We start from the raw sequence: 24,100 nt of genomic DNA on the forward strand, positions 1-24,100 counted from the left end.
ATAGCCAAATATACAGATCCGATAGGAATGCTTTTGGAGGAGGAGTAATGATATATGTATCGGACACAATCAAATCACAACGATTAACAGATCTTGAACATCATAATATTGAATCTATATGGTTACAAATTGATACACCAACCCGTAAAATATTACTGGGCAATGTATACCGTCCACCAAATGCACCTGTCAGTTTTTGGAGTAACTTTGAATGGACAATTGAAAAAGCACTCGAGATCAATGATAACATCATAATTGTAGGTGATCTAAATTGTGACCTAATTACTGCAACACTATCAAATCCCTTAGTAACCATATGTGAATCTTTTAATTTAACCAACTTAATTCATGAACCAACCAGAGTCACCCAAACATCATCTAGCCTCATTGATCCTATCCTGGTAAGCTTAGCTTTCTCAACATGTGAAAGTGGGGTTATTAACACAGAACAACACATCAGTGATCACAGAGCAACTTACACATCCATACCTGTAAACTACAAATGTAAATCCTTATCATACAAACGCACTATCTGGTTATACAATCATGCCAATTTTGTACAACTAAACTACGAAATAGCCAACACTGACTGGAATAACATCATTAACAGTCCAGTTAGTTTAGATCTAGCCTGCACATCCTTTACTCGAGCAATAGTTGACTTAACACGAAAACATATACCCAACAAACAAATCACTATTCATCCCAGGGACAAACCATGGTTTGATTCCGCTCTAAGACGTCAAATCAGGAAAACAGATAGGCTAAGGAAAAAAGCTCAGACATCACAAACAACAACACATATCAACTTGTATAAAGCAGCTAGAAATAAAGTATGTAACATGAAAAAACACGCCATCTTAAATTATTACAACAATATTGATGAACAAATTTCTGATGCATCTGTCAACAACCAGAAATTATACTGGAAACTATTTAAGCAGCTTATTTACAAAACATCATCATCAGACATTCCTCCTTTGCAACATACAAAAATTATGATGGAAGCACTTCAACCTCCTTTTCGGATTAAGATAAGGTTAATGCTCTTAACTCTTATTTTGCATCAATATCAACTATCGACGAACCTAATACTGACCTACCACAACCAGTTACTTCAAACTTCTCTCTTACAGATGTAAATGTTAATGAAACAGAGGTCGAAGATGTATTAAAAACATTAGATATTAACAAAGCTACAGGACCAGATGAAATTAGTAACAGGGTGTTAAAGAATACAGCTTCTACTATTTGCAAACCATTGTGTACTTTATTTAATAGATCACTTTCTGAAAATTGTTTCCCAAATAGCTGGAAAATCGCAAATGTTGTTCCTTTATTTAAAAAAGACAATCCCAGCCTTGTGTCAAACTACAGACCGATTTCATTATTAAGCTGCATAAGCAAAGTGTTTGAGCGTCTTGTTTTTAAAAATATATATAACATTTTTCAATCTAATGATTTATTTTACAAATATCAGTCAGGATTTTTACCAAATCACTCAACTGTCTTTAAGTTATTGGAGATCTACCATAATATTGCTTCTGCCATAGATATTCAAGAGGAATGTTGTATTGTTTTTTGTGATCTATCTAAATAAAAAATCATAAAGGATTACTACATAAATTAAAAAAATATGGAATAACTGGAAATTTTTTATTATGTTTAAAAGATTATCTATCAAACCGAAAACAAAGAGTTATTGTAGCATATACGTATTCCGTGAATCCGCGATCCGATCCGTAAACCAATCCGTGATCCGTTTCGGTGTATTTATGATCACCTGATGTACCTTCGTTTTTACCTTTGTATACGTGTGTGTGACGTGGTGTATTGTGTTTGTCCATCATGTGTTGACTGTACTTGACTAATCATGACTGACCACGGACAGCTCGTGGGACTCGCTTTGTTTTCCCGCGCTCTTTCCTTCTTTCTTTCCTTTCTGCTCTCTCCCGGCACTTCCCAGCTGGCCGTGGAGCGAACCACATCTGACGGGTCCATGATACATAATTACTATATATTTTATACTGGGTCCCCCAGCACCACATGCAGGGTGAGTAAATAGTTTTAGCTTTATGATTATTGCTTATATCCTATAAATTATTGGAGTATCATGTCTAATTTATATTATCCAGTCTAATTATCTTTATTTCCGTCCGGGTCAAAACGTTTTGTTGTTAGTTCTTGCTGCTAAGATGTGTGGTGCATTCGTTTGTATAATGTTTTATTAGTTTTATCCATGTCTTATTACAGGGGATTTATTCTACCCCAGAAACTCCGCAATACCAAATAAAGTATTGAAACTCTGACAATGTGTTGGGTCTTGGCAATTTGGATGACGGAAGGAACCCGATAAAACCCTCATACCTTCACATTGGCGCCCATGTTTGCTTCTGTCATCGAACGCACCCGTTGTGATATTCACCCGGAAAGTCTCGGGAATCTTCCTAATGTATGATGGTACAGACGGGATTGTGTGTACGTAAACAAGAAACACGTGTGATTTATATCTTTTCATGGACCGGATTATTCCCAGGACTGGCATGGATTCTCGTAATGGTGAGCGATACTAGTACTAGAGACATTGACAATTTATTTGCGTGTTGCCGTTCCCAGGCGAAGATCTATGTGCTGTGATAATTGACATTTTATATTTGTTTATTGTGTGGAATTGATATAACTTTACTACCTTAGTCTACCTTGTGATTGGTTATACCATTTTTGCTGAATTTTTAGGTTTTTGTTTGCATGATTGACCTTGACCTTGCTCGTTTTTTTCGATTTCCGGTTTTGTACTTCCGGGAAATATTTACATTTTCTTGATTGATCAATTTTTTTTGCGTAAACGTTGTTGTATTTTGATATTTTCAACCCTAGGATTATTTTTTTTATTATTTATTAGTGGTAAATACGTTTGTCTAGGCCCGATTAAGTTGTGGTACTATTTACATGGTATTTTTGTTTATTTATTTATTTGTTTTTTTTTTTGCTGTTTCGCTGTAATTCTTATTAGGTTTTGGGCAGGGAATATTACTTAGTTGTTTTTCCCCACACAAAGGCCACCTTGTTTCTTTTTCATTGCTCATCTGTTTTCTCTAGTAATCATCAGTACCTATCATTTCAATTCTATTTTCTTAGACATTGATATACTGACATTTGACTTGTGACTTTATTACTTTATCATTTGTTTGGATTGACTAAATGTTCTTGTGTGATTTGTGTTAACCGTTTTTTACTTGATTCGTGATTGATTATAGTTTGCGCAAATTGATTCGTGTGCGTTTATCAACATATATTGGCCAATCTCGCGTTATTTTGGGTTGCTGAGACTACACTTACCGCTACTCCGTTCATAAGAATATGATATAACAAATTGTGTTGTCTTGTTTCTTAAAACTTGTACTTATTTATAATCTTCAACCTAGCATATTTCAGGGTTTTTGTTTTTGTTTTTTGTTTTTTTCATTTTTCAGGATTGTACAGTGTCATTATAGAGGTACGGTACAATACATGGTGGTGGTAAGTAACCTGTGTGTACTCTTTGTTTATTTTTATTACTTCACCTTGAACATTATGGAACTCAGCCCCGAGGAAACTGCAGAGGCTACTGCTTTGTTTAGGGCATTTCAGAACCTAGGTGCTAGGCCTAGTGATCCAGACTCTATTAGGGATTGGATACTTGAGTACGCCTCCCAGCAGAAGGAACCGGAGACAGAGGAAAAGGTTGACACTAAGGCCTTAGATATGGCGGTGATGGCCGCATCATTATCCTCGTCGTCCATGCCTAGGCTCTCTACGTTTTCTGGCGACCCACCACTGTCCAAAAGTGATGTTACCTATGAACAGTTGAGATACGAAGTTAAATGCCACATGACAGAGTCACGTCATTCCATGCAGAGCATTTGTGAAGCAATGCGGATTTCCCTTAAAGGTGAGCCTAAAAATATTTTGATGAGACTGAAGCCAGATGCCAGTTTGTATACTATTCTGGAGAAGATGGAGTCAGTGTATGACAGGAATGAGACGACAGAGACGCTACTTGGAACCTTTTACAGCTCTAAGCAGAAGGAAGGCGAGTCTGTCAGCGCTTGGGGACTCCGGTTGGAAGACATGTTATGCAAGGCTGCAGAGAAAACTGGGTATACAGACGCGAAGATAAACTCTATGCTCCGTTCTGTATTTTACGAGGGATTATTACCTTCCCTTAAGGATGTCAGTGGTCATAAGTTTGATTCTATTTCCGATTTTGATCAACTCCGACAAGCCATTAGACGGATTGAATTCAGTAGAGGTTTTGAAGCTAAGGAACAGGTTGACAAGCCGAAAGACCCTAAGCAGGCCCAGGTTAGGATGATGTCAGGGAACTCTGATATTGAAGAGTTGAAGGAGATGGTAGCACAACTCACCACAAGGTTTGAAAAGTCGGAGCAGGACCGTAAGGGTAAAAATGGAAATGGTAAACATGGACGTGGACGAGGACGAGGGAGGGGCAATGGCAAGACTCACTTCTACGGTAATGGACCACCTAACGGAAATGGGAGACCAGCTCATAGTGATGGACAGCAACGACCATTTGTACCTGAACCACCTGTCCAGTATCAGGAATACCAACAGCGGGATGAGCCCCAGTGTTATAGATGTGGGCAGTATGGCCATCTACAGCTTGGATGTCGTGTTCGTGTGGACCATCAGCGTGGACATTTAAACTAGACAGGACCTGTAGGAGGAGGTTGTCTGCAGGTCTGGATATACAACCTCAAAATATGGAATCGAGGGGGATTCCAGATGAGGGACCACCTGGTCTTACAGGGAGGTGCAACATAGCAGATCTTTTTATTGAAGGAAAACCTGCCAAGGCACTTTTGGACACAGGGGCTACGGTATCGAGTGTCGCTGAGGAATTCTACAAAACCCATCTTGGTCATCTACCTCTTCATGAACTGAAGGATGACGCACTCAAGATTGAGGTGGCTGGGGGAGAACTTTTACCATATCTAGGCTATATAGAGGTAGACATCCAGGTCGATCGGTTGAAGAGGGAGGATGGGACCAAATGCTTGTTGTTGGTTATACCTGATTACGACTTCAATCGTAAAGTACCTGTATTACTTGGAACCAACATACTCACGCATTTTATGGAGCCGTGTGAAGAATGGTTCGGACCAAGGTATCTGCAGGAGGCACCTCTCACCACGCCTTGGTACCTGTCATTTAGATGCATATCATTGCAGGAGAAGCAACTTAGGCATAACAGCTACTGCTTAGCTGTTTTGAAAAGCTCGGAGAGGGGGAACGTAGTGATACCACCAAACCGACAGGTTGATATTAGCTGCCGTGTTGATAAGGAGATGCCTTATCCAGAGGTGTGTGCAGTGATACACGCCGCACCCAACTCAGTCCTTACAGATGATTTGGATATCTCTCCAGGAGTATTCACATACAAGTACAGGAGAAATGGAGTCGTTAACGTCAACATATCCAATATCACGACCCGGACAGTTGTTGTGCCACCACGCGCATTAGTTTGCCAGCTGCAACCCGTTACCGTGTGCAGTTTGTTGACCCCAAAGGACGCGGATAGAGAAGGGAGCCAAACACCAGATGTACTGGAGAAAGTTACTTTCTCTCCGATCCTGGATGACGCTTACCTACGCCAAGGCAAGGAGGTAATCGGGGAATACCTAGATGTTTTCTCTCAAGGAGAATTGGACTTGGGGCACACCAAGGCGTTTAAACACCGTATAGAGTTAGACGATGACCGCCCTTTCAAACAGCGTCATCGAAGGATACCACCTGGGATGGTACAGGAGGTTAGGGACCACCTCCAACAGCTTTTAGCTTGCGGGGTTATCAGAAAGTCGTACTCCCCTTGGGCGTCCGGAGTGGTGTTGGCACGCAAGAAGGATGGGAAGCTGCGGATGTGCATTGATTACCGGCAATTGAACAATAGGACTATTAAAGACTCGTACGCCCTACCAAGGATTGAGGAAATCCTGGACTCCTTGTCCGGTGCCAAGTACTTCTCCGTGCTAGATATGAAGAGCGGGTACCATCAGGTTGAAGTCGAGGAAGAACACAAAGAGAGAACGGCCATTACCGTTGGACCCCTAGGGTTCTACGAGTACAATAGGTTGCCGTTTGGATTAGCCAACGCACCCGCAACGTATCAACGGTTGATGGAACAGTGTCTGGGGGAACTTCATATGGTTGACTGCTTCATATATTTAGATGACGTAATAATTTTCGCAAAGACTTTTGAAGAACACTTGGAGAAGCTGACCAGAGTGTTGGATAGGCTACGTCTTCACGGGATTAAGCTATCACCGAAGAAATGCAACTTCTTTCAGCAGCGGGTGAAATATCTCGGTTTTATTGTGAGCGAGAAGGGGATAGAGGCTGACCCTGAGAAAATTTCTAAGGTGATATCGTGGAAAACACCAACCTGCCCGGAGGATGTACGCCGCTTTTTAGGGTTCGCAGGGTATTATCGAAAATTCATCAAGGATTTCGCGAAGATCGCCAGACCTCTTACTGACCTTATGCCCGCCCCAAAGAAAGCTAAAAAGGGGGCCGATAAGAAGACTTGGGACTGGGGAGAGAAACAGGAGATTGCTTTTACCCTGCTGAAAGACGCCCTTTCTTCACCACCAGTACTGGCTTATCCTGATTATAGGAAACCTTTTGAGCTTCATACCGACGCAAGTCAACAGGGGCTTGGTGCCGTTTTGTATCAACAGCATGAAGATGGACACAAGGTCCTTGCCTACGCCAGCAGGGGTTTGTCTCACTCAGAGAGGAATTACCCAGCCCATAAACTGGAGTTCCTGGCGCTGAAGTGGGCGGTAACGGAGAAATTTCGGGATTACTTGTATCAACATAAGTTCACGGTACTTACGGACAACAATCCCTTGACCTACGTGCTAACCAGTGCTAAATTGGATGCCACCGGACATAGGTGGTTGGCAGCCCTGTCGGCGTACGATTTCACTATCAGGTACAGGCCTGGGAAGTCCAACATCGATGCCGATATCCTGTCAAGGCTACCCACAAAGGAGGAGTTTGAGCGGCTATCTGTACCGAGGGAGTCCGTTGTAGCTGTATGCCAGATGACGCAGGCACAGCCCCACGCCAACAGTTTGCAGCTGAACTCTACTCCGGCGCCTGTCACGCCCGATCTGGATGACATAATTCAACAAGATCTGAAGACTGCCCAGGAAAGGGATCCAGTATTGGGACCATGTCTGGAGGCCATATCCAGTGGCCGTAAGCCCACGAAGGAGACCATGCCTTTTGCAGCTTGGGACCCGCAACTATACCGTCAGTATAGTTCGTTGAAAGTCGAGCAGGGAATCTTGTACAGAGAGGTTAAAAGTGACGAGGGACAGAAGAAACAACTGGTTCTACCACGTGAGTTAGTCAACTTCGTCCTCCACAGCTTGCACAACCAGATGGGACATCTTGGGATTAGCCGTACCACCTCGCTATGCAGAGATAGATTCTACTGGCCGTCCATGAGGGCGGATATCGAGCAATGGGTCGCCGGTTGTCCAAGATGTCTTCGAAGGAAAACTCCTACCAACGAGCGAGCCCCTATGGTATCCATATCAACTACCCAACCTTTGGAACTAGTCAGTATGGATTTCCTGACATTGGAACCATCAAAAGGGAATTACCAGCACATCTTAGTGATGACAGACCACTTCACCAGGTATGCTGTAGCGGTGCCGACTAAGAATCAAACATCCAAAACCACAGCCGATGCCTTCTTCAATCACTTTATTGTCCATTATGGGATGCCGCAAAGGATACACTCCGATCAGGGTGCTAACTTCCAAAGTAACCTCATGAAGGACTTGTACAAGCTTGCTGGGATCGACCAATCGAGGACCACCCCGTACCACCCTCAAGGGAATGGCCAATGCGAGCGATTTAATAGAACTCTGTTGAGCATGCTCGGTACCCTGGAGAAGGATCAGAAGAAAGACTGGAAGGCGTACGTCGCATCACTAGTGCATGCCTACAATGCCACCAGGAACGACGTTACAGGGTTTTCACCCTTCTACCTGATGTTCGGGAGGGAGCCCCGCCTACCCATAGATCTGGACTTTAACATCGGGAGGGATATCGGAGAATCGGTCTCCTCCACCAAGTATGTTGAAGATCTGAGGAAGAGGCTCCATTCATCGTACGATATAGCCATATCCAACATCACTCCAGCGCAACAACGTCAGAAGGGTGGTTATGACCGCCGGGTGCGTGGAGCGTGTCTCAGCATTGGAGATCGCGTCCTCGTGAAAATTGTAGCTTTTGAGGGCAAGCACAAGCTAGCCGATAAATGGGAGGAGGAGGTGTATACTGTGCTCGAACAGCCGAATGTAGATATGCCAGTCTATGTGGTGAGGAAGGAGAATGGGGAAGGCAGGAAAAGGACACTTCACCGGAACCTCCTTTTACCCGTGGGATTCCTTGACAGCTCTTCTAACCCCGACAACGTGACACAACCGAAACCGAAGCCAAGACCGGTACCCAAACCCCGTCTCATGCGCCAGCTTCCACCGCCACAGGGCCCATCTGTGGATGACCGGACCGAGAGCGAGGCCAGTGATAGCGACGGAGAAGGTGGTTACTGGGTGACGGTACCTCCAATGATACAGGATCCACCCGACACTCCTGAGAGTGTTGATGAAGGGGATGCTGAGGATAACGACCGCGAGTCGACAACGGTCGGAACCACTGTAGGATCTGAAGCCGACGAAATTGGAGTCGAGGCTGAAGAATCTGAAGCCAGTGGAGGGGAGGTGGACGACCATCGGACCGCAGTTCAAGATGACCAGTCAGCAGACGAGCCCTCTATTAGAAGGTCAAATCGAGAGCGACGTAAACCAGAGCGGTTCCGGGATTTCGTTATGGCAACGGAGGGAAATTGGAAACTAAAGGCTGACTACCTAAGATCCCTCGCCCCAGAGGGGTTGTTTGTCCCTGGTGCGGAAACGCTCCTGGCTGCCGTTATCAAATTAGTAATAGAGTAATTTTCTTATATGTACCCAATAGGTTTGTTAAGTTAGTTTTTTGGGTTCAATCTTCATTTTTAGGTTTACATTTAGCCTGTTATACTTAACATGTTGAGGGCAACATATCTCTCAACAGGGGGGTGTGTGTAGCATATACGTATTCCGTGAATCCGCGATCCGATCCGTAAACCAATCCGTGATCCGTTTCGGTGTATTTATGATCACCTGATGTACCTTCGTTTTTACCTTTGTATACGTGTGTGTGACGTGGTGTATTGTGTTTGTCCATCATGTGTTGACTGTACTTGACTAATCATGACTGACCACGGACAGCTCGTGGGACTCGCTTTGTTTTCCCGCGCTCTTTCCTTCTTTCTTTCCTTTCTGCTCTCTCCCGGCACTTCCCAGCTGGCCGTGGAGCGAACCACATCTGACGGGTCCATGATACATAATTACTATATATTTTATACTGGGTCCCCCAGCACCACATGCAGGGTGAGTAAATAGTTTTAGCTTTATGATTATTGCTTATATCCTATAAATTATTGGAGTATCATGTCTAATTTATATTATCCAGTCTCATTATCTTTATTTCCGTCCGGGTCAAAACGTTTTGTTGTTAGTTCTTGCTGCTAAGATGTGTGGTGCATTCGTTTGTATAATGTTTTATTAGTTTTATCCATGTCTTATTACAGGGGATTTATTCTACCCCAGAAACTCCGCAATACCAAATAAAGTATTGAAACTCTGACAATGTGTTGGGTCTTGGCAATTTGGATGACGGAAGGAACCCGATAAAACCCTCATACCTTCACATTATCTACAAGTCATGTAACTCTAAATTATTAAACATATCAGCTGGGGTACCCCAGGGCTCAGTGCTGGGTCCTTTACTTTTTTTAATTTATGTTAACGATATTGCCGAAAATATGATAAGCATCAGTAGACTTTTCGCTGATGATACCTCACTGAGTAAGTCATCCCGATCTACTCAGGAGATTGAAGCCTTTATTAATCATGATATGCTAATATTAGAAAATTGGTCTAAAAAATGGATGATGAGATTTAATGCTGAAAAAACTAAGGCTATCCTTTTCTCAAGAAGACGAAACTCACAAATACCAGATATTGTTTTTCAAAATGTCAGCTTGTCATTTACTCAACACCATAAACATCTAGGGCTCAATTTCTCAAGTGATGGTAGTTGGTCTTACCACATCGATTGCATTGCCAAATCAGCTTATAAAAAATTAATTTTACTAAAAAAACTTAAATACACAGTGTCCAGATTTTCATTATCAATACTCTATAAAACATATATCCGTCCTCTTTTAGAATACGCATCTGTAGTTTGGGACGGTTGCTCTCTTCAGGACTCAGAGAAACTTGAAAAAGTTCAAGTATTGGCCGCTCGAATAGTCACAGGTTTACCTGTTTATGCATCAAGACAATCTTTATATTATGAAACAGGTTGGGAACTACTATCAGAACGTCGTAAACAATTAAAACTATCAACTATATTTCGCATTCAAAACAATATGACACCAAATTATCTTTCAGATCTTTTACCAAACTTGCGCTCTGTAGCATCTGCATATTCCACTCGAAACTTAAACGAATTTACAATCCCAAGATGTAGGACCGAATTATTTAGGAAATCATTTATACCCTCTTCTATATCCCAATGGAATTCCCTTGCCCCCACATTAAAAACCACTAACTCTCTTGTTGGCTTTAAAAATCAAATAAAACCTGATATAATCTCAACTCCAAAATTTCTCACTATGGGAGACAGGAAACTCACAATTTTACACACAAGACTTAGAAATAAATGCAGTATTCTCCTGGATGATCTATTTAGGGCCAATTTAACTAACGACCCGTCGTGTTCATGCGGAGATTTTGAAAACAATTTTCATTTCTTCTATTCTTGCCCTTTATATACACTACCTAGAAATCAATTACTAAACAATCTCAGAAGTTTTAATCTTCCAGACTTTTTGTTATATGATATAAATACCTTGTTGTGGGGAAACCCAAATCTGTCTGAAGACCTGAATAATGAGATTTTTAACTACGTATGCAAATACATTAAAGATACAGACCGTTTTTAGCACCTCAAGATCTTTTTTAAGAAATACAACTTTTAATCAATTCATGCGGCAACCAGGTAAAAAATGTTGTGCAAAAAATTGGGCATCGAAACAGCTGTCAACAACCAGTTTTAAACTATTTTCTTTCTATCTTTTTTTTTTCTTTTTCTCCTTTGCTTATCCTTTTCAACAGTGCTATTTATCCAAATAATAACAGTCGGACCTTGTTATCTTGTACATGAATTATCACATATCCAGAAATCATAAGCAATGTATAATCCTAAAAAATTGAACACACAACTTAATTATTATTGAGTCTATATTATTAAAATTGATACAGTCCGATTTCAGGCAATCAGGAGAGCTCGAGATAACAAGGTCCAAATGAAATTGAAATTGAAATTGTAATTGAAATTGAAATTGTAATTCTAATTCACTGTAAAGTATTTACAAATTTATATATAGCTTATATGCAGCCTTTATACACTGTAAACATTTGATGTATGTTCAGGAGAGGGCCTCGATAAGTTTGAGAACTTGTGCCCAAATCCTATTTGTCACTATAATTATGAACCATTTAAAGGCAAATAAATATGTTTAAACCAAAGGAATTGCCTTAATTTCCCCTATTGGACCACGCCCCTCCGGCTCCTTAGGGGTCAGAGTCACCATTTATGCAAAATCTGATCCCCTTCTGCCAAGGATGTTCCTGACTAAATTTGGTCAAAATCCAATAAGAACTTTTTGACTATTATCGATTTGAAGCAAATGTTGACGGACGATGGACGACAGACGACGGACGCTGCGCCATGACATAAGCTCACCGGACCTTCGGTCCAGGTGAGCTAAAAATGATGAATTGCTTCAATTACTGAGTATACTCTGTAAAAGTAAATGAGGTTAAATCTTTTACGGTATACTGCCTTATATTAAAACAGTGTTTCCTGATTCCTCTTATTCGGATATCTTTGTCTTCCAATCAGATTGTAGTAGGCTATATCCGTCCATGACCGTTCGGCCTGTGACCGCTCCAGATATTCCAGTCGATTAGCACTATCCCTGGGGCTCCAACGAATATTCGCTCGTGTTAGCGCTGTCCATCTGTGTGTAAAAGAAATATAAAGTTTTACAGTGTCAACCATTGCGACAAAATATGAAATCGTCGCCAAGTGGTAATGAGAATGGAATCCAAAGGGGCAATTTAAAATCAATTATGCGGCGAAGGCACTTCTATAATATGGTCACTTTTTTTTTTTTTTACTCTACCGTGTGTTCACGTGTGTACCATCTTTTGACAAAGTAGTTTGAACTCTTCATGTGTTTTAACAGTCAGGTCACTTGGAAAAGATCAGTAGTACCCACCGCCCAACATCTATCTACTCCGTCGCTGTTAGAGTACACCATATACAAACAATATATAAAAGGAAAACGAAACCTGCTTTGGGGTTCCCTTCAGGTGTATGAACTGCCACACGATATACAGAGGTGTTGGCATGACAACTGAACACGATAACAACCAGCCAATGACACGTGTGGACTCGAGGAATTTATACGAGCCGTACTTCGGTGGTCGGTACGTGACGAAGCTTGTCAACAGCAGCAACTGAAATCAAATATAACGGGTCAATATACCGGTTTAATACAACGGGTCAATATAACAGGTCTATCGTGTGTTTTGCAATATTCATAAACTACATATTGATATCTGGTTAATTTTATGCTGACATTTCTTCCGTTTTATCTTTCATGTTTTTAATCTGGCTTCAAGTCGCCATGGTGATTAACATATCAATGCATTTTGAGCAGGCTAACATCTTCGATGCTGTAGTAGGCAATTCCGATCTTTATAAATGTTTTCATTGTCTACCATTTCACATAGGTGGCCGTATTATACTGTTCACATCAGCAAGGTTTTATGGTAGCTGAGACAATGAGAAACAAATATTTCTGCACTACACACCAAAAGTAGAACCGGTGATACATAAGCTCCAGCCATTCGGAACACGTGTGGCATTATGCGTCCAGTCATGTCTTGTAATCCATAGTCAACACGATCGCCGCCTGTTAAATATCTTAATCAATTATATCAACGCATGATTATCTCGCAAATTCAGCTATATGGGTGTTTACAGTCAAACATCTTGTCAATGTATAGTACGTGTAAAACCTTTTCAGATATGAAATAATCGTTTTTAATTAACTGTTTTAGGAAGATAGCATAAGAGCATATCAACATTAAATGTGATTTGTATTAATTCTACTGTTGTAGCTCAGCATTTTTATAGAAGTTTGATTAAAAGAGGAGATATCATTATGATAAAACAGAACTTTTGACGTATTGTTTGTTAATTTGATGCCAATGTATTTAACTTTTTTTCTGTATTTGTTTCATTTCACAGTCTATATTTGTTTAAAATAACATATGCATTGATTTGTATTTCCTTGTTCCCTAAAAAGGAGATTTTCTTAAATTGATTTAATGTTGAAACGAGATAATATTTTACGGTTTCCCTGATATTTAGCATTCATAAAAGGTAATTTATGCATCATACTTACCATATATCCACATACTGGCTATAATCTCCACTAGGGCAATCACAACGACCGAGCATGTCGGAACATACCAATCGACAAGTTGAAACATGTAAGGACCCGCCTACAAAATAAGGTAGCACATCTTGTCAAAAAACATGGCTTGCTAACTTTAACCCTTCTAAAACTCTAACAATGACCGTAAGCAAAAAAACTAACAAACCGATCCACCCCTCCCTATTCATGAATAATACCATACTTACGGAAGTCACGTCACACACACATCTAGGTATCACACTCTCAGCTAACGAAAACTGGACTGATCATTTACAGCACATTATAAGTAAAGCCTCTAAAAAACTTGCTGTCCTTAGAAATCTCAAATTTAGCATTGATCGGAAATCACCTCAAACTTTATGCTGTTCATTTATTAGACCTTTACTAGAATATGGAGACATTGTCTGGGACAATATAACATTAGGCTAAAGTAAATTATTGGAAAGTATACAACTTGAGGCTGCTAGGATCATTACCGGGGCTACAAAACTTACAAGTCACGACCGCCTATATTTCGAGTCTGGTTTAGATACACTTGTTAACAGAAGAAGAAATACTTTTTATTTATATATTTCTGAAATATCAGTATCACTAATAGTAATTAGTTTTACATTAAGAAAGCATACTACATACCTGTTCGCCATATGTGATGTTCTCCGTCGAACATTCGACACTTTGTATCCTTATGTATCTCGCCCTAATCGATGGACCATGTAACATGACCATGGTGAACCTTTTGATCAGAAATCACTTATTGTATCAACTGCGAGCAGAATCATGATATAGCAAATTCATATCAGTAAGTGGCATTATATATATATGATATATGTAACATTTGGTCTGCTTTTTTCGACCCGATACTCTTTTTTATGCATCAGGTCTTTTCCTGGTTTTAATCGGTAAATATAAGCAGAGGGCTGCTGGGACTTTCGCTGACCAGCAGGTAGGACGTAAGAATTGTGTCTACTGCCCCATTGCATGATCGTAAGAGGCGACTAAATTTGGGATTTTATCTTTTCTCTTTCTTAACAACTTTCTTCTTCCTAATGTCTCCCTTGGCAATTCCTCACTTTTGGCCTTTAGTTGAGCGTTCGCCCCTGTGAGGAAGGGTTTGGTTTGGTTTGGTGTATTTTGTTTAACGTGCTATTAACAACTAAGGTCATTTAAGGACGGCCTCCCGTGCGTGCGATATGCATGCGTGTGGTGAGTGCGTATGTGTGTTTTGGGAGGTTGCGGTATGTTCATGTTAAGTATCCTTGTGGTAGGCCGGAACTTTTGCTTTTAAAGTGCTATGAGGAAGGCTTTGAGTTCTGTCCCCTAGCCAAGACATACCAGAGTCTTTAAAAATGGTAGTTGCTGTTATATATAACATATATAACATCTATACATAGTATATAACCCAGTGGGCACACAACGTCTGGAGAACGTTGCAGTTACGTCAGGATGCAACGTTGCATTTAGGTTGTAGTAATGTTGCAAATGAAAGTTTGGGGAACGTTTTCATACAACGTTACCACAACGTTACTGAGTTACGTTGTGGCAACGTTTTATTTACGTTGTATAGACGTTGTCACAACGTCGTATTATTTTAATTTCTACTATTGTTACCTATTATGTACAACAAAAACTCAAGTTTTTTTAAACAGTATTTTAATATCTTTATTTCCATGTGTCCATGTGCTTGCACTCCTCCCATCACTCCTATCTGATGTCTCTGATTACCTCGGTGCATCCAGTTATCACCATTTAATCTGTAAAGAAAAAAACAAAACAATAATTATTGATATATCGTAAACTTTTCGGCAATATATCATAACGTGCTCGGTTAACAAAAATGCGTAAAACTAAACTTATGCCCGGTGATACCAAAAACGTACATCCGTTGTACGTACGTACGTGAAGATAAATCATAACATGTCAAATCTGTTTGTAAATAAACACAAGTCAAAATCAAACGCAGTGTAATAAACAAAATACGAATCATATAGAACTTACCTTGAATTACTGATCTGTATTCGGGAAGAAAGCTGATTCCATATGTTATTTTGAAAGCAAATGCATAATCCAGTACAGCAAGTCAACAGTCCGATTGAAATGTGTGTGTGTACGGCCCACGTGTGTTTGCAGAACAAAGAACCGGAAGTTAAAATTACCGCGCAAATATCAATACTCTTTTTTCTTCTCTCTATCTATTTCTTTTCCCGAAAAAAATTGCAACGGTTTCAACCAAAACATGATATTTTCATGCAGTTAAAACTGAAATTAAAGTCGTTTTAAAAAAAAAAATTTGAAATGAATGTGAATGTTTTTATTGCCCCCTGACGGATATATATTGCAACATAAAGGGAGGTAACACCGATTTGTTATCGTAACCCCGTAAGTTCGAGTTTGATCACATTTATTGGTATAAAAGGAGGTCTAACAGCAAAATTGGATCAGGAAAGGATCAATGATCGATATTATATTATAAGGGCACATTATAGGCGACGTAGGTTGCTTTTAAACTAATCTAAACATATTCATTATTGACAAATAAAATTTCGAGCCAATTAGATAATTAAATTTATCATGAAATTTGATGTTTTCGTTCGGTATGTCTTTGGCATTTGTGTAAACTTGCAAGCCGTTTAAAATTAACAACAAATACACAAAGTTTGCATTAAAACCTTGTTACAACGTTGTTACAACGTCAAAAGCTAACGTTGTACTAACGTTTGACATGAAACGTTCTCACAACGTTGTAGGAAAGTCCCGGACGTTGTGACCTGAATAGGACGTTTTCCGGACGTTCTCCGAACGTTTTGTGTCCACTGGGAACATCTCCTCCCTACCATTTAAGAAAATATACAGAGTTAATAATAACTTCAAATGTCAGTTATTAATGTCTTTGATAGAAATGTCTCTATAACTGTTTCCATATCTGTTTTATATGTAAAAGTACATATTAGAATTCTCTCTTAACAATAAATGGCACTTTAACATTAACCAAGAATGTTTGTAGTCATTTGACTACATATAGATACATTGACCACTTAAGAATGGTAATAACTGTATGACTAGTATTTAACTAATAAACAAATTATAACTAATTAACACTAGAGAACCTTCGGTTCTCGTCACCACACAGGGATTATTATGCCCTTTTTCACAGTGTGGCAACAGTAAACCTAAATAAAACTAAAATGTTTTTCACTGAACTTTGGTCACTTGAACACAAGTTATCAACAATCTATGTTGTGTCACTAGCTATAGTGCATTACAAGTCCAGTTTAATAGGAGGATGTATGTTCTCCCTACGCGGATAACGTCGAGATGATGCGACATCCGGTACAGATGGTGATTTTGTAGCAGGTGTCCCTTTCGGCCTTGTAGAAGAGGTCACTTGCCTAGATAACATAGTCTCCCTGTCTGCAATTGTAGAAGGAATGGAAATTGCAGGAATAGCAGGTTCTGGTAGTTGCAGCGTTTCTGGTGATACTGTCGTGGTAGGATCCACTGCAGTAGGGCGTAGTTGATCAGTATGACGTCGCCACAAAATACCATGTCCTGGGTCGACAGTGTAGGAAAGCGGTCCAGTCTGGTCCTGAATTTGAGCTGGTATCCACTTCTTGTCTGAGCAGCGATACTCACGTACCATTACTCGTTGACCTGGTGTGAATTCTCGGACGGTAGCACTACAATGTTTGGACAACTTCATACGGTTTTGACTCTCCAAAACTTTACCAGTCAAATCAGGTTTGACGAGGTCCAATCTGGTACGTAAATTGCGTCCATAAAGCAATTTTGAAGGTGTTTCATTGGTAAGTGCATGTGGTTTGGTTCTGTATTTCAACAGAAAAACACTCAACTGTTCCTGTAACGAGCGGTTCCTGTTATCTCCCTTTGCATGTTTCATTGACATTTTGAAAGTTTGTACAAATCTTTCTGCCAGTCCGTTAGTACGCGGATGATAGGGCGCGGAGGTAATATGCCGGATTCCGTTCTGTTTCATGAACATTTCAAATTCCTTGGACGTGAATTGTGGTCCATTGTCAGAGACCAATTGTCGTGGGATACCATACTGGCTGAAGAGAATACGTAGTTTCTCGATGGTTAGGCTGGTAGTTGTAGATTTCATTGGATATACTTCGGGCCACTTCGAATGAGAATCCACAACGATTAGAAACATGGAGTCCATGAAAGGGCCAGCGAAGTCGACATGCAAGCGATCCCAAGGGGTTGTTGGCCAGTCCCAAGGGTGTACAGGGGCTGCCTTCGGCATGTTGCTAGTAGTTTGACAACCAACACATGACTTGCACATCTGCTCTATATTACTGTCAATGTTCGGCCACCACACATATGAACGTGCTAGGTTCTTCATTCTTATAATGCCTAGGTGTCCATCATGTAGTTCCTCTAGAACGGTAGTACGAAGGGTTTCTGGCACGACTACACGATTTCCCCACATTACGCAGTTTTGGTGACAAGTGAGCTCTGTCTCACGGTTACGGTATGGTTTGAATACATCATCTTTCGGAAGTTTGCTTGTTCCCCGAAAAACACAGTCGAGAACTTCTGATAGTATAGGGTCACGTTGTGTTTCTCTCCGTACTTGGACACTTGAAACAGGTAATTTCTCCAGTTGAGATGTATAAAACACAGATGCTTCATCGATGTAATTTTCTGTAGCAGAGCTGGATAGTGGTAATCTGCTGAGTCCATCAGCGTTGCAGTGGTTATGGGTACTGCGGTATTCGATGTCGTATGTATGACCAGCGAGGAATAACGCATATCTTTGTAGTCTTGCTGCAGTCATAGCAGGTATTGACTTCTGAGGATGGAGTATACTGACTAATGGCTTATGGTCTGTCATCAATGTGAAACGACGGCCATGCAGGTAAGTATGGAATTTCTTAATTCCCCAGTATAAACCAAGAGCTTCCTTATCTATCTGTGAATAGGCTTTTTCCGCTTTCGTCAAGGACCGTGATGCGAACGCGATAGGTCGTTCGGAATCATCAGGCATGATGTGTGATAGCACGGCTCCTAATCCGTAAGGCGAAGCGTCGCAGGCAAGCTTCACAGGTAGCTCCGGGTTGTAGTGACATAACACTTGTTCTGATGTTATGAGATCTTTCACAGTAGAATGAACGAAGTTGTTGCACATCTTCTGGTTTAGGTGCATTCAGTACAGCACTGACCTTTTCTGGAGATTTCTGTAGACCTTCTGCATTAATGATGTGTCCACAGTATGTAATTTTGTCCTTAAAGAACTCGCATTTATCAAGGTTAGCTTTCAAGTTGTACGACTCAAGTCTGTCGAGTACAGTGTTCAAGTTATCCAGGTGTTCCTTGTCTGTCCTCCCACTGATGATCATGTCATCAAGTATGCATGATGTGAATGGTATATTCTGTAGTATTTGATCCATAACTCTTTGCCATATAGCAGGGGCTGAACCTACTCCAAAAGGAAGTCTGTTTTATTCGAACAAACCTTTGTGGGTATTGATTGTTAACAGTTCTTTGGAAGTCTCATCTACCTCCATCTGGAGATAGGCCTGTGTCAGGTCGATTTTAGTAAACCTCTCACCTCCAGACATCGATGCGAATACATCTTCTATACGTGGTAGCGGATATTTTTCCACCTTCATTTCAGGGTTGATGGTTACCTTGTAGTCCCCACAAATACGTACTTGTCCCGACCTCTTCAGTACTGGAACAATATGAGAGGCCCAGTTGCTGTGTTGTACCGGACTGATGATTCCTCCATTCTCAAGTCTCTCAAGTTCAGTTTCCACCTTACCTCTTAAAGCATAAGGCACTGTCCTAGCTTTATGGAACTTGGGTTGTGCACTGTCCTCCATGTAGATAGTAGCTTTAATATTCTGTAGTTTCCCTAGACCTTCTGAGAATACTTGCTGATGTTTATCCAATATTGCTTTTAGCTTCTGATCTTTACTTGTAGTTGATTTCAGTACATCAAGTACTTTGATTTCATGCCAATCAAGCTTGAACTTCTGTAGCCAGTCCCGACCGAATAATGCTGGTCCTTTCTGGGGTACGACGAGTAAATCAACGTTTCCTTTTTGGTTGTGAACACTGACGGACACATTCAGTGATCCCAGCGGTGTGATACATTCACCTGAGTAAGTTTTCAAAGGTACTGGAGTTTTCTTGAGTGGCACATCAGTGAATTGTTCTTTGTACATGCTCTCTGGTTTAAAGATACAGAAGATCCAGTGTCTAGTTCCATAGGAATTTTGTTCCCATTGATTGAAACGGTTACCGTTATAGGATCAACGCGGTGATTGTAGTTGATAGTTCTGGTATGAAACATTGGAGGTTCATAATCGGTACATTCATCCTCAACATATTTGACAGAGGATTTTTTTTTGAAGTTGACATTTCACGCTTTTTCTTCAAACAAACTTTCTCCAAATGACCTTCCTTGGAACAATAGTTACATAAGGTTTTTGAATGATGACAGCGGTCTGCCTTGTGAGAAGCACTCCCACACCGATAACAACTATTTCCTGGAGTAGAATGAGTTTTCTGAGGTTTCTTGGGCTTGTTTTGCTTTGTGTAACGTTTATTATACAGTTTATTGACCGTTACACTTTCACCTTTACCTCTATTTTGTTGTACTTCACACGCGTCCTTGCTTGCGGTTTCCATAGCAACAGCAGTTTTGATAGCATTGTCTAATGTAAGTGTTCTTTCAGCGAGCAGGCGTTTCTGTATGTTTTCCTGTCGTAAACCACAGACAAAGATGTCTCGTAGTGTATTTGTAAGGGAATTACCGAAATTGCAATGAATCGCGAGGCGTCTTAGCTCAGCGATATAGGGCGCTACACCTTCCCCGGCGTGCTGCTGACGTTTCTAAAACCGGAATCTTTCAGCTATTTCCGACGGTTTTGGACAAAGATGAGTAGTAAGCTTTTCAATTAAATTCACGTAAGAAAATAAAGCTGGTTTATCTGGTGCGCATAAGTTCTTTAGCAGTGTGTAAGTTTTGGGGCCTATGATTGCTCGCAATGCGTGGACCTTGTTTGTATCTTGGACATCGTTCGCTAGAAAATACTGCTCTATGCGTTCTGTGTAAGTTTCCCAGTTTTCGACGGTCTCGTCGAACTCCCCAACTTTACCTATAGCAAATGCCATGATGTGTTGCTCCTCCTCGTCGCCAGAATGTTATGTATTTTAGTAATAGTGGGCAGCAACAACACAACACGTGTTTCAATATGGCGTCAACATGGCGAACTCTTTTATTAGAGAGGTACACAAAACAGGTAGTTTCAGGGCGTGTCTAATACACGGAACGGACTACACTTATGTTCCGGAATAGGTATCTAATAAGAGTACCAGTATATAACAGTTGCTACTCCAGCCACTCCACCACACGCATGCATGTCGCACGCAAGGGAGGCCGTCCTTAAATTACCTTAGCTGTTAATAAGACGTTAAGCAAAATAAACCAAAGCAAACGCTGACGAGGACTCGAACCCAGGGCGTATATGCTCTCAATTGTGTAAAGTTTCTTTTATAAATTCACAGGTGGTGAGGTTATACTATAAACAGAGCCTGCACATTTCCGTCTCCGCCATGATGGATAAAGTAACTGTCGTTACCATCATTAGTAAACCTAGTGGATGTATAGTAAAAACCCGTTAGAACAAAGACAAGTTAGATTATCCTAAAACGTGTGGCTGTATAGAAGTAACACCCGTTAGAACAAATACAAATTAGACTATCCTTAAACGTGTGAATGTACAGGGGTACATGAAGCACACGCTGGAACAAAGACAATTTAGACTATCCTACAACGTGGGGCTGTATAGGAGTACCACACATTAAAACAAGGACAATCTAGACTATCCTAAAACTTCATCAGAATCTGTCGCATATCGATTTTCAATCAAATTTACAGGTATAATAACTTTTTTTCTAGAACTGTCCTGCTTAAAATTCTTAACATTAATATTGGGGACCATTGAAATACAAAATGTATGTCCGTATCTTCCCTGGTCTATGGTCCTCCTTTTAACTCTACATGGGTCATATTTTCATTAGCAATCCCCCTAAATCTAAAGTTCCTCTCTAAATTCTGCTACAATGCCTCCAAGGTGAGAATCCCATCCGGGAATGTGCTAGTCGGTCCCATCATCTGGTTTCCAGGGACGCTGGATGGCACAAAATGTCATATGCGGTAGCTCGCTATAGGGACCAACCAACCAATTGTTTTCCCATATACTTTAGTGTTAACGTTTTGGAGTATTTCAGTCAAATTCTTGAATTCAATATGACAAGTATGGTTTATAACAAAAGTGTAGGGTCTGATATAACACATAATCAAAAAAAAGTTGGTTCAGCTCAAATTTTCTCCATGGTAGCCATTTTGAAAATGGGTGAATTTCGCAGTAAAAATTCTCAAAAATCTTTAGTGTTCAACTGTTTAATATTATTATCTGAGCTTTTGTGAATAAATCAATCGGACTTACGAAATTTATATCAACATTTCTTATTGATAGTTACCTATCAGGCTACATATGTTTTTTCTCACTTCATAACATACTGGCCAATCAGTGGCTGCCTGACATTTTATCCTTGGCTCAACTTTCTATACACAGGGGCTGTTTCAAAAATATACTTTTTCCATTGGTTGGTTGTTCCCTATAAGCCACAACATTCTACACAATACTTCCGAAACAACCTGTGGCCCTCTTATGATTTTGTTTAAACGATCATTAACCTAATGTAAGTTTCCTTCAGCGTGGAAATTAGCATAATATATGTTCAGCATTAGAAAATAAACAACAAACCTGTATGGTCTTTGATTTATCAAAAAGCTTTTGATATAGTTTGGCACATCGGTCTTTTAATAAAATGATATGAATAGGGAATAAAAGGTTACACCCTCTTTAGTTTTCAAGACTGTTTACTAGATAGAAAACAATCGGTTATTGTTACCCAGGTCTGGGTGGAGTGGTGCTAAAAAACAACGGGAGAACAGTTGAATGAACCGACGTTTAATGGCGACTGTCGCAATGCAATAAAGTATACATGTACAATAACATCAACATTCCACTACAGTATGTAGGCAGAATTAATTAATACATGTAAAATAGTGTACATTGCCTTACATGAACCTGAATTCAACATGACTACACTAATTTAACTTTAGTGTACAATATTTGAAAATAACTTGTTTTTGTCTAGGGGTTTTGACTGTAAAATAATGCATTCATACTATTTCAGGAATATAATCCTAATCCGATAAATTCTAGAACAACAATTCTCAATAATTGATTCATTGTCACGGTCATATTCCGTTTACAATAATACAGAATTAACACTTCCGTGTTTACACATGGGCGCAGCCATCTTGGATTGTGACGTCATGTCACATATCAACTTGTGATTGGTGCAGATAATCTCAATTTGACAATAAGGTCCCTGTGAGGAAGGCTTTGGGTTCTGTCCCCTAGCCGAGACATACCAGAGTCTTTAAAAATGGTAGTTGCTACTCCTGCTTAGCGCTCAGCATATTTGGAGTGGGACGACTGGTTTGCCCGTTGTCAGTATAATGTGACCGGGTGGGGTGTGCTGCTGGGTGTCTTCGGCAGTATGCTTCAGTGAGGTAGCACTTTAAATCGGCAAAAGTTCCGGCCTATCACAAGGAGACTTTACACGAACATACCGCAGCCTCCCAAAACACACATACGCACTCACCACACACATGCATGTCGCACGCACGGGAGGCCGTCCTTAAATGACCTTAGCTGTTAATAGGACGTTAAACAAATTAAACCAAACCAAACCAAACAATAATTTGATTTGTAACAAAGCTTCACTTTTACAGTTTAAAGTATCTAAGATGCATTATTAACTACAATAATATTTACTTACATGTTGCAAAATTACAAAAATTCATACAAAATCAATCAGAATAACAATCTGATTGTTCCGCGCCAAGACGCGCTGCGTTTTGAACACACTGAATAGCAATATCACTCCTTAAATGAACTTAGCTGTTAATAGGACGTTAAACAAATTAAACCAAACCAAACCAAACAATAATTTGATTTGTAACAAAGCTTCGCTTTTACAGCTTAAAGTATCTAAGATGCATTATTAACTACAATAATATTTACTTACATGTTGCAAAATTACAAAAATTCATACAAAATCAATCAGAATAACAATCTGATTGTTCCGCGCCAAGACGCGCTGCGTTTTGAACACACTGAATAGCAATATCACTTCAAACACATTTTTCGAGTGATTGAGACATCAACCTGTCACGAAGTCGTGACATTTGTATATGTATACTGTGTGACTTCTTTGTTTTGTGATTGTAAAACTGAAGGGGTAATTTTTTTAGTGATAGGTTATTTACGGTAATTCAGTATTGAGCCTAGACTGAGTGTC

The 24,100-nt window shown here is 40.2% G+C and overlaps 1 protein-coding gene across 1 annotated transcript; it reads right to left on the bottom strand.

The window, feature by feature from the left end:
- Nucleotides 1–16,949: 16,949 nt before the first annotated feature.
- On the bottom strand, nt 16,950–18,839 carry LOC117322786 (uncharacterized protein K02A2.6-like). The gene has a single exon (XM_033877729.1). The coding sequence runs from the start codon at nt 18,837–18,839 to the stop codon at nt 16,950–16,952; it is 1,890 nt and encodes a 629-aa protein (XP_033733620.1).
- Between the last annotated feature and the right edge of the window lie 5,261 nt (nt 18,840–24,100).

The sequence above is a fragment of the Pecten maximus genome, chromosome 3 (assembly GCF_902652985.1).
Source record: "Pecten maximus chromosome 3, xPecMax1.1, whole genome shotgun sequence".
Classification (NCBI taxonomy): Eukaryota; Metazoa; Mollusca; class Bivalvia; order Pectinida; family Pectinidae; genus Pecten; species Pecten maximus.

Excerpts from the sequence above, each read along its gene's own strand:
- LOC117322786 (XM_033877729.1), bottom strand. The coding sequence starts at position 18,839 with ATGTGCAACAACTTCGTTCATTCTACTGTGAAAGATCTCATAACATCA.